Genomic DNA, 12,171 nt, shown 5'->3' with positions numbered 1-12,171 from the left:
ACTCTCTCTCATTCAGTTCCACTTATTTTGTATTGTATTGTCAAATACTTGGGGGAAAAAAATACATTAAAGAATTAGGTTTAGGAAACCTTTCATTAGTATTCATTTAGTCATGAACACTATAATTAATTTCAATTTGTCCTTTGTAGTCCCACTAGGGGGACTACAAAGGAGTAAGGACCAGTATCATCCGTGTGCGGTTTGGTCCTTCCATAAGCAATCTCTAAGCTGGTAAATCCCATTAATAAGGGATCCTACAATTTGAGCTCAACAGTGTAAAATTCAGAGTGTTTGTTTAACTCTCGGCGCTACATTGACACTCAGCATTTTACAGTGTAGAGATTCCTACAGTGGACGTGTTTGTGAACTTGTGCCCCTTCAAAAGTGTGTCGTTATTTATCCACTTCCCTTTATCTGCTTACATATCTTGGCTTATCTCGCACTGCGTCTAACCATCCCTCAGAGGACAAATATTCTTCTAATCACTGCTAATATAATTATTATGGGTGATTACTTTCATTCCCAGTGGTATAGCAGAGACTTGCAGGACAGAAACCCAGAGAAAAGCTGAATTATAAGTGGGACAAACACACAGGCAGAGTGCACGCCAGGGGCAGATTAAAGCCTAATTTATACTTAGTTGTCGTATCACAGCATGTCAGCATTGCAGACCAAAAATAGCCTATAAGCTTATAGATCGGCTGCTTTTGGTCTGCAATAACTCCCCGGCGATATCGTCATACAACAGTGCATAAAACAGGCATTACACTCATCACAGAGGGGGCCGAAACACAAAAATGAATGATTTAAATAATATATATTACATTAATGTTATATTATGATTAAAATCTTTGTGTTTTGCTAATTATTTGGGGGCCCACTTGCAATATCCTCAGGGCCCACCAGTGGGCACCGGCCCTAGGTGGGGATTCGATGCTCTATATGCATCGATGAATTCAGCACCACCGCCGATGGACAGCAACAGGCGCGCTGTGACCCAGCACCATGCCTTTTTACAGTGACTGTTAGAACTGCATTAGTTTCTATTCCTGGTCACTGTGGGAAACACACAGACCAAGAATCACCCTGGAATAAAAGCTTCCACCCGCACCATTAGGAGGCCACTGTCACTGCTGGAACCCCTATTATGACAGTAGTTCACCTCTGTCCATCTCAGTGTCACATGTGAGGGGATTGTTGCTCTCAGCTCTCCACCTCAGCCACTGGCCAGTAAGCAGGGAAGTGGATGGAGAAACAAGTCAATGGCCCTTCTTCTATCTCTCAGCTCAGTGTCCAGGGGAGGCTTTTAGCCAGGGGCTACAGTATAAACAGGCCCTCAACGCCCAGCTGCAGTAGCAGGTAAAGAGCAATGACAGCTGGGTCCTCTGGAGTCCATATTTTTAAACATTTTGTCGGACAGGTGGGAAGGACAATGTCTTTAAGCTTGTGGGGCAGACAAACGATGTCAGCCGTGTCCCACTTCCGTCACTGAAACATTAATGCGACACACTCTGAGCTTGTAGATCTGCTATTTTGGGCACGGGACACCGTCGCATGACTAAGTATAAACGAGGCCTTACTAAGCAACAGCAGCAGGTACAGCAGTAGTGGCACTGGCATCTCTCACTCAGAAGTGAGCAGAAAGTACCAGATGCTGGGAGCTTCTTTTTTTTTTATGGGAGCTTCTTTTTTTTTTATGCCAGTGTGACTTTGCTGAGCTTCACATTTTTTGCAACATCATGTCGGAAAGGGAGCTCTCAAGCATTAAACTAACAGAGCAAGGTGTAAACAGCACTGCGAGGCACCCCCGCTGCGGTTCTAGTGGTCATTACTGAGCATGGGGTGGTACAAAGAAACCCTTTCACTTATTCTTCATCTACACGCCGCATTTAAATAATGGCAAAGAAAAGGGACCGATTCAGCGAATTTGACTGGGATAAGTGGGAGCTTTGTGAAAGAAGGAGCTGGAGGCATGCTGGAAGCATGCTTCGAAAAATAATAATTTGTTGGTTGTATATCCTTAGAACCTTTTTTAATTCCTTAATAAGAATGCAATTGTGTAATTGTTATACTGTACATAAGTGTAACATAAAAACATGACCTTTTTTTCAATAATAAATGCCTTAAGCCATATAAAATTATCCACTGACATAATACTATATAATACTATATACTATATATAATACTATAATATACAGTACAATACACTCCATATAGTCCCTGTAATTTAACAGTAATTACTCAGATGAGGTTTAATGCATCTATCATCCAGTTACACTGTGCTGCTAACTGTGATCATAAATTAGTATCATTGAATCACCGTAATTAAATAATCAACAGACTTAAAGGTAGGGTAAGTGATTTACTTTGGTTAAATTAAGTGTTAAATAGCGATATATTATGATAGTACTCATTGCTAGAGAGTGTTTGATCAGTAAAAGGAGTCTCCCATGTCTCTCCAGGTCTTTATTAAACAGAAAATGCATTTTCAGTACTCTCTCCTGATTGGCTTAAATGTTGTCACCTACCTGAAAATGTATTATATTCTGTTTACTAAAGAGCTGGAGAGACCCCTGTGACTGAACAAACGCTCAGTAGCAATGATTACTATCAGAATATCGTACTTTAACCTTTTTAACAAAAATAAATTTACCCAAAAATATCACTTACCCTACCTTTAATAATAGTCAAAAGAAAGAGAATCATCATCAACTTCATCTTCAGAACCAGTACCTACCTGCAAGTGCTGCTCTTCTGCATGACCTCTGCCCTGTGGAAGCCTGACAGCTTGCAGAATCCGTCATTACTGTAGACTACAGGCCATTCCACGATCTGGGCGTTACCCAGCAGGAAACTGGTCTCTGTCAGGGACACAGGAGACACACAACTCATGTCAAAACTAGATGTTAAGTACTGAAAGTGCTTACAGACAGACAGACAGACAGAAAGACAGACAGACAGACAGACGGACGGGCAGACAGATTATTTATTGATCACGAAGGATGATCCAGGGCACGATAGTGACTTCAGAAGCACTTTTATCAAGTATGAGGTTCATACAAGGAATCGGTTTGGATCTTGATACAGAGATACTGAACATAAAGTGATTACAACTGACCGAGCGACAGTAGAAAAATACTACACTGATATACAGGACCCACATGACATTGTATAACATGCATTTTGATACTGTATGGTGTAACTGGTTGTTTTAAATCTGAGAGTGTAACGGTCGACCTAAACGGACCCTTACAGGCCAGTCCACAGGATTTCCCTATGTAAAGAGAGTTAGCTCCTGAGTGCTGGTACACTGTACACTGTAATGGGATAATAGCTTATGGTATATAGCCTACTGTATGGCAGGTCGTGTTTGACGAGTCACATACATTCTGCAGTGGTGTGCAAACCCAGCAGCAGAAGTACCTCAGAATCCTCCATTCCAAGGCTTAGAGACCCGGTTGACACGGAGCTAATATGTACTGTATGGGCAGTGGTGGGAAAAGTACTCACGTATTTTAAGTAAAAGTATCAATACCGCAATGTAGAAATACTCTGTTACAAGTATAAGTCCGGAATTCCAAATGTACAAGTTAAAGTACAAAAGCATTTGTATCAAAATGTACTTAAAGTACCAAAAGTAGAAAGTAATCTTTATGTAGAACTAGCCCATACCCGTGGGGGGATATGCGCACATGATCTGGCAACCCGGGAGCCATTCATCCTATAGCTCGCAGGGCCATCCCACAGCTGGGCAGCCGTAACCATGGCGACATTCTTTTACATAAAAACTTTTAAATATAAACAGCTGATGTTTGGTGAAATCGAAAAACGGGCTTCGCTGTTCCGTGTACATGGTAATGGTGAATGGCTGTGTACAAATTTAGATCAATTGCTCCAGCCACTGAGGAGAACCGGGCAGAACGGTTTTGGCCTCACGACTACAGAGGTTTGTAGAAATATAGGAGGATAGTAGGATGTTACATTTTTCAAATGCATAAAAATCTTTTGAAAACAGCTGATCTACAAGCTTGTGAGCTTGTAGATCGGCTATTTTCAAATGGCTGAAATGTATAGGGCTGAAGTGGGTAATGTATGTTTTATAATAATAATCAAAATCTAGTAAAGTCAAATCAAAGTAACTAGTAACTAAAGTTTTCAAATAATTGTAGTGGAGTAAAAGTACAATATTTGTTTCTGAGATGTAGTGGAGTAGAAGTAAAAGTACTGAAATTTGGAAATACTCCAGTAGAGTAAAAATACCTCAAAATTGTACTGAAGTACAGTACTTGAGTAAATGTACTTACCGTAAATCCTCTAATAGTGACCTCTATTCAATTAAAAACCGGGTCTCTATTAATGACTGGGGGCGTTGTTGAAGAGGTTGAAGCCTCTTTTCTAATACAAGCCTCTTTTTGTACAATACAATACAATAATAATATAATACAAGCCTTTTTTCGAAAAAATAAAATATAGGCCTCTCTCTTATATATGCCTCCTTTCAATAAAAACCTGGTACCCGCTACAGTTGAAACAAATAAAAGCCCGGGTCACTATTAGAGGATTTACGGTAGTTACTTTACACCACTGTGTATGGGAGACACTGGAATCATTCCTGTGGTGGTGTTCATGGTCAAACACATCATAGTAGCTTAGTGTTTACTGGCCGACCGAAAGGCATTGGCCAGCAAACACGAATGGCTCCAGGGAATAGAGGCTACAGTGGAGCCCAGAAATATAAACACGGGCAAAGTGCCTGGAGAAGGAGACGAGGGATATCTCACATCAAACAATCTTAGTATTTGATATTTATCTACTTAGTGGCCAAGTTGACAGCCAAATAACTAGGAGGAGATAGAGGTGTCAGGAAACATGACCAAACTCTTAGTCATAAACTGTGTTGACTAGAAGGCCCAATGACCACCATCTGCCAAAATGACACCAACTGATAAGGTTTATACCAACAACAATAATAGTAATAATAGTCATAATTAATAATAGTTTAGTTTGTTTCAAATATATATATGTACCATATACATGTGGCTGAGTCAGAATGCTTTTCTTTTTTATTAACATAAAAGGTAAAAAGAAAAAAAAAGAATACATTAGCTTTTTTTTTTAATAATAATTGGAGTGGGGAATAAGATATTTGTTGTGATAATCAGAATTTCATAAATTATGTATTATAGGGGTGCCCGCTGGCCTAGCGGTCCAGGCGCATGCCACATATAGGCTCTAATGCATGTCGCGGGTTCGACTCCCATTCCCGACGACCTTTGCTGCATGTCTCTCCCCATCTCTCTCCCTGTTTCCTGTCTATCTCCTGTACTATCAATAAAGGCAGAAAAAAACCCAAAATATATTTACAACAAATAATTATGTATTATAAGATTGTAACCTTAAACCTTGTGTATTAACCAGTAAAAGATACATTGAGACAAAGTCTCTATAACAATGTATCAGTCACTGTGACTGATACACAATAAGGTTACAACAATGTTATAATACAAAATACATTGCAATGCGCACACAATGCATGTCCCCGGTTTTGTAATATCCTTCACATAAATCTGAAAGGATTTCTGTCATTCATATTTCTCTGTAATCTGCAAAGTCTGATTGTTAATACCTTCAGTATCAATTATGTTTGTATCACCGGTCAATCATAGGTTACAATTTGAAATGTGTTTGATTTTACTGCCTACACCACACTTGCTTAGTGAGTCCATTCATTAACATCCTGAGAGAGGGTGGGGGGGGGGGTGGAGACACAGAGAGGCAGAGAGACAGAGAGAGACAGACAGAGAGAGAGAGCGAGGGAAGACCAGGTTATTTACTGTTATTGCCCGTCTTAATGAAAAGCCAATGCCTAGGTCTTAGTAAAAATTATAGCTTAAGGGGTTTAAAACTTGGATGGTGTGCGTTTTGCGACAGCGTTGCTGTCCATGGTGCTTAAGTATGCATAGGTGTAGTCTATGAACTGTGATTATGAGGTACATGTGTCAAATGAGTACAATTGGAGCAAAACTCAACACTGCTATATGATTAATAAATCAATGAATTAAGTTTTTATTTTGTATTAATTAAATAAAAATGTAATTCAATGAGATATGTGACCTTGGTGGTGGAGTGATTTTATATTGATATACTCAAGTGTCTTAGTTTGTGTTTACCAGCCAAACAAAGGGGCTACAAAAAGTCCAGCAAACAACAAAACATTCGAGTTCGTCAAGATGTTACTTTTTACTAATATACAATACAAACCAATTAACTCCCTCCAACCATGGTTCTTCTTGGTAGATCTGAACAAACCCGGCATCAGCTCCAGTAGAGCAGCAAACAGACAGGCACCCTGGGTGCTGCTGCCATACTGCTGAAACATCTGTGGTTGTTAGGAAGTGTTGCTAGGGGTTCTGTAGCCCCCTGAGTGGAAGCATGGGCGTACTAGTGACAGCTACAGAATACCGCTACTGTATTGTAGGCTACAGAATATATTTTATTTCTTTACAGTATCCTCGCTGAACTCTTGGCACAGTTGTGCTCCCTGCTCAAGATTAGTTGTTTGGTTCGGGGGATTTGTTTTCATAGACCTGGCTGCTTGTTTCTCGCAAAACCTGGCAACCCTGTAAAAATGTTTAAGCTCGTTCTCTGTGTGTGCCAGACGACGACGCATGCACAGTTTGATCATTCATCCCATAGCTTGGGGGGCTGTAACCATGGCGACGGCTGTAAGCATGGCGACGATAGCTCCCATAGCCCAAATTCTTTCACATAAAAACGCTAATAAACAGCTTACATTTGGAGAAAGTGAAAAACAGGTGTTGCTGTTCCGTGCACATGCTAATGATCAATGGCCGTGTGCAAATGCAGATCAATTGCTCCAGCCACTGAGGAGAAGCGGGCAAAAGAGATTTTGGGGACAGACGGGGACAGACAGAGGTTTGGGGAATTATTGTATGATGATGATGATGATGTTGTTGTGGTAACTACTTAGTTCAGAGACCAGATGAAAATGTCTTTCTTGAAGTATTCTCATTGGACACGTCCATACGAGATTCAATAATGAATCATCTGCAGTACTAATGCACGATGCACACAAAATATAAAAGCATCCACATGAAGACATTTTAACATGAGAAAATCCTTTGAATCCTGGTTGTGTGTGTGTGTGTGTGTGTTGTGTGTGTGTGTATTGTGGGGGGTTGGGGCACCAACTCAAGCTCAACACGGACAAGGCTGAGTTTCTCTCCTTCCCTGGAAAGTCTTGCCCTCTGCAGGATCTTTCAATTTCCATCGACAACACCGTGGTGGCTCCTGTTTCAGCCACCTCAACCATGAACTGTTTCAGCTGCGACTGCTTTAGTCTGGCAAGCGGTACTGTAGCCTCAAGGCCCGGACCAGCAGGCTCCAGGACCGATTTTTCCACCAGGCAACCAGGCTTGTGTGTCTGTCTGCCCGCTGCACACACAGAGGCAGGTGTGCACACACAATCATACACAAACAAGCAAACAACTACATACACATTTATTAAGGGAGGATCTATAGCACACACAGCACCTTACACTCACACATTATGTACGGTATATTACAAATCACACACACATGGGCACCCGACACTCACCCAAATAGGAACCTTACATTGTGCAGTTTTTACTGCATTCTCTGTGTGTGTGTGTGTGTGTGTGTGTGTGTGTGTGTGTGTGTGTGTGTGTGTGTGTGTGTGTGTGTGTGTGTGTGTGTGTGTGTGTGTGTGTGTGTGTGTGTGTGTGTGTGTGCACGCACGCACAACTCTATTTTTTCTTGTTGCTGCAATACGATCAGGCGAAACCCAAGAGTTTGAATTTCCTATAAATGATATGCATGTGGTTTACACAGTACAACAGCCGGAGGATCAGACCATTTCTCAACAAGAGTCTGCACAACTCCTTATCCACGCCTCAGTCATCTCCAGGCCTTACTATTGACAACTCCCTCCTTGCTGGTCTCCCACCATGCTCACTCAAACCCCTTCAATTAATCCAGAATCCCTTCATTGACTTACATTTGATGCCTGCATCCTATTCAAAATGCTGCTGATGACCCGTCCTGCAAACTTACATCAGCAAACACAGAATGTCTGCTGCTCCCTTCCCTATGACACCCTGGTTAACACTCTAGCCGACTCCGAAGCCAGGAACGGACCCCCTCCCCAGTCAGGACTACAGACCCTCTCCCCAACTAATGCCACGGTCTGAAAACTCACCTCTTCAGACTCTACCTCACCCCCTCATTCCTTGTATCACTTCTGCTAAATGCCTAAATTGTAAATTGTAACACTAGGAAGCTCCCATAAACATCACTTCTGGTCCTCACCAATGCTCATTATAAGATGGCATAATTTCCATCTACTCACTCTGTGTCTCAGAGGTGGCCGGCAGTGGCTCAGGCGGTAGAGTGGCCGCTTGGGAAACGGAAGGTATCCGGTTCGATCCCCGGCTCCGCCTGGGTTAGTGTCGAAGTGTCTTTGAGAAAGACAATGAACCCCTGACTGCTCCCATTGAGCAGGTTGCTGCCTTGCATGGTGTGTGAATGAGTGAATGTAAGGTGCTTTGGATAAAGGCGCTATATATATTTTCAAATAACCTGAAACTTTCCAGAACCTGTGAAGTTATGTGATGTTTTTTTGTTTCCATTAGTACTACCTCCTCCTGAGCAGTAACCAAATTAGATTCTGAGAACTTTATCTGAAACTGAGCCATAGCGTATGGAAACAAATACAGATCCAGATCTAAATTTACCATTAAGGGTGGGGACAGTTCAGAAACTTGCCTACAATGATATAATCGATGGAGAGTCCAAGCAAATACAGCCTCTCTCTTCCAGGAAAGTTAGCACACTGAAACAGAAGCCATTATTCTTGCAGCAATTTTAAAAAGAAAATAAACGGAAATCTTGTTTGAAATGACCAAACCTGCCTACCAATGATGGTAGGCAGGTTTCTGAACTGTCCACAGCCCACCTCTGAGACAGAGCAAGTCGACAGAAATTGTGCCATCTTATAATAAGCATTAATGAGGAACATTTATATGAAGATAAGGTTGAAAATGGGTGAAGTGTTCCTTTAAAAATGCCCCAAAAATAACTTTAAAAAAGCATAAAATGCTAATTTTACCTACTGAGACTCCCGTCATTCTCCAAGTGTTTGTCATTAGAACTTTTAGGATACTTTAGACTTATATGGGTTACAACAAGGATGTCCACCCAGAAATACAGAAAACATTCTCTGAAACTGGCTGGATTTGGACCATGTCGCTGTCACATACAAATTCCATGTCAGCACTTCTAAAGAGATTGTGGTGGGTACCAGCCTGTTTAGGTCGAGTGGCCCATCCTGCTCCATTCAATAGCAGGGGAAAGAGACACTGGAATGCAGCATTCTTAACCTATTATACTCTAAATACTAACCCATTGAAAGGGGCATAGGGTTCATGTGGTTAATGATGGGTCTGCTTACTGGAGGTGAGCAACATTAACCTTACTGTATCAGCCCTCCGCCTAGAACTTGAGCCAATTAGTTAGGTGGCTTTTCAGCAGAAACAGGACGAATTTAAATCAATCACCTATTACCTCAGTCCTTGAACCTAATGGTGGTCATTTTTCATGTGGGGTTGCGATGGACGGAAGAGAACCGAGTACAATGCCTGCACAGGATTCTAGAACAAACTCAACCATATATATCTGGTAAGCTTGACTTTCATCCAATTACTTCAGTGACTTCATGCAGAGGGAAAAAGACAGAAGCACGACTTCTACTAAACCAATCACTCTTCAATTATCGCCAGACCAAGTGCTACACAGGAATAAGTGCAGGTCCCCAGTAGACTTGAATGTAACTGACATAACAATGTTATATGGCATTCTAAATGTTAAGATTGTTTTAGAATGCCAAAATGGATGGCTGGAATTCTACAGGGCAAGACCCCCAGCCTTCTCCATGCTATTCTAGTCTTTCAGAATAAAAGTATTGTGTAATTCCCTTTATTCAAGTAGGCCTACAAATGCCAATTTATATGCTTGACTAGCCCACTACTCAACTGATGGTGTCTGTCTAATAAAGAATCATACATCTCATTCCCCAGCTGATACAGTGATACCCAGCTTGATGCCAAGCCGCTTCTCCACAATCAAAAAACCACACCAGATTCTCATATCAATGGATAATATTGTGCAGGTTCTGGAAATGCTGCTTGTTTTTTGTTTGTTTGATTGTTTGTTATTCATTCTGGACTGGTCATAACATTCTTGTCAAATAGTCATGCATCACTTGCTTCTTACTAAATAGGATAATTTATTTATTTATTTAGGATAATTTACACTATGTTTGTGAGTTAAATACAGCTCTCATCTCAGCTCAGATGATGCAAAGCATACATGAACAACTCATTTGAGGGATATATATGCTATTAAAGCAGAAGAATATAGTCCCCTCTCATAATTCAGATTAAAAAGAAAGATTCGAACAGAAGTGGTTGATTCTAGCTTTTTTGGGCTGCTTCAAATTGTTCAGTTTGATGGGCTTCAATTGAAATTAATTACAAAAAAATACTAAATTAAACTTTTGCCCCTAAACAAAACCATTGATTAGTGTTTAGAAGTAATGTCGCGCGGCTCTTCTATCTCCCCAATCGATCTGGCATTGAATGTAGTGACATTGCCGTTATAAAAAGAAATTATTGACATCAGCCTAATATAGCTTAAACATACAAATATCATCACCATGTATAAAAGGCAATAAAGGGGGTTATTACGGGACACCACAATCTTATCTAAAGTACAGTCAGCCGTGGCGCACTGATAAGAGACTCACCGCTTGAACGCCTGACGATGTTCTCCAAAAAAGTGTTCTGCGGTGCCACCAGCCCTCTCTTTCCCCCGGGCATCCTGCAGTCGGCGGGGAGCGGAGTGTGTCAGGGCTGGGGACGGGGGGACGGCTGGCTGCGGGTCTGGCGGTCGGTACGAGTCGGATCAGTGGGCGGGTATCAGCCGGAGGGACGGAGAAGCTCATTGTAACCCCGCGCGTCTTGGCTGCTCGGCGCGCTCTGACTGCTGTGGCACCGGGAGGAGAGTCTCCGCACAGCGCGCTGCATTCTGCTGCCTCCGCTCTTTCTTTCTGCCCGCTTTGGCCCCAAGAACGCATGCGTGGCACCGAGCAGCAGCAGCAGCAGCACTGCTCCGGTGTCTGACAGCTAGGCGACAGGCGACGGGCTGGGGAGGATCACACAAACTATCTATCTTACACCACTGTTTCCCAAACAGTGGGTCGGGACCCATGTGTTGGGTCGCGGAACCATTTTTATGGTTCGCGAAAACATAAAAAGTTATATTGTTTCAAGAGATTTCCAAAACATTTTTTTTTTTTTTCATTTTTTTTTTTTTTTCATTTCAATAAATCAAACATTTCCCCCAAAACTTTTAAGAAGTAGGCCTAGTGAAAATATCAGATGTGCAAGACAACGTGGCCGGAAGCGACACGTTGTGAGCTTGTACATCTGATATTTTCACTAGTTCGGGTCCTGGGGAGATATCAAATATCGCTTTTGGGACCGTCTTGGGCTAAAAGGTTTGGGAACCATTGATCTACACGCAGTAAAATCCTCAGTTCATTTAACTGTGCACTGAGAGTGTAGTAACTAAATCGACACCCGAAATGATCCATTTGGTTACATTTGCACACTCTCAGTTATGAAAAGATTTGACACTAATGATGATTTTACTCTGTAGCATAGTGTAGGCTACAGTAACCAAGACAACTAAAGCATAAACTCACCAATCAAGAATCACTTGTCCAGCAAATTAAAGCAAACCTAAGACCTAAGCTACAGAAACATCACAAAGCTTAATAAGTCTCATCTCAACTCATTAGTGTGTGTAGATGAAAAGCCACAATAACAATTAAAGATGAGTGATCTGCAGTCTACCTTGTAGCCAGGTCCCTTGTGAATGCTACTTATTTGTCTGAATGGGTTAATGGGACCCTTGGGAGCATAAGGGGCCCCAGCTTGTCAAGCCTATGAGCTAAGGCTGCTGCAGTGTTATTACATGTAGGGTACCAGAAATATTGTTGTGTGTGTGTGTGTGCGTGTGCGTGTGTGTGCGCGCGCGCAGTGGCGTAAAGTAACTAAGTACATTTACTCA

General features: G+C 41.7%; 1 protein-coding gene across 1 annotated transcript in view; it reads right to left on the bottom strand.

Moving 5' to 3' along the window:
• kcnh5b (potassium voltage-gated channel, subfamily H (eag-related), member 5b) overlaps nucleotides 1-10,916 on the bottom strand; it is a gene marked incomplete at both ends in the record, with an annotated part of 154,500 nt that extends 143,584 nt beyond the window's left edge. The window contains 2 exons of the mRNA XM_080414800.1: nucleotides 2,738-2,861; nucleotides 10,844-10,916. Of these exons, the coding sequence (XP_080270926.1) occupies nucleotides 2,738-2,861; nucleotides 10,844-10,916 (197 nt within the window). The remainder of the gene's footprint in view (nucleotides 1-2,737; nucleotides 2,862-10,843) is intronic.
• Between the last annotated feature and the right edge of the window lie 1,255 nt (nucleotides 10,917-12,171).

The sequence above is a fragment of the Gymnoscopelus braueri genome (assembly GCF_963280865.1).
Source record: "Gymnoscopelus braueri genome assembly, chromosome: 19".
Classification (NCBI taxonomy): Eukaryota; Metazoa; Chordata; class Actinopteri; order Myctophiformes; family Myctophidae; genus Gymnoscopelus; species Gymnoscopelus braueri.
The sequence above is the reverse complement of the archived record's forward strand: the minus strand, read 5'-3'. Positions and strand labels throughout refer to the sequence as shown.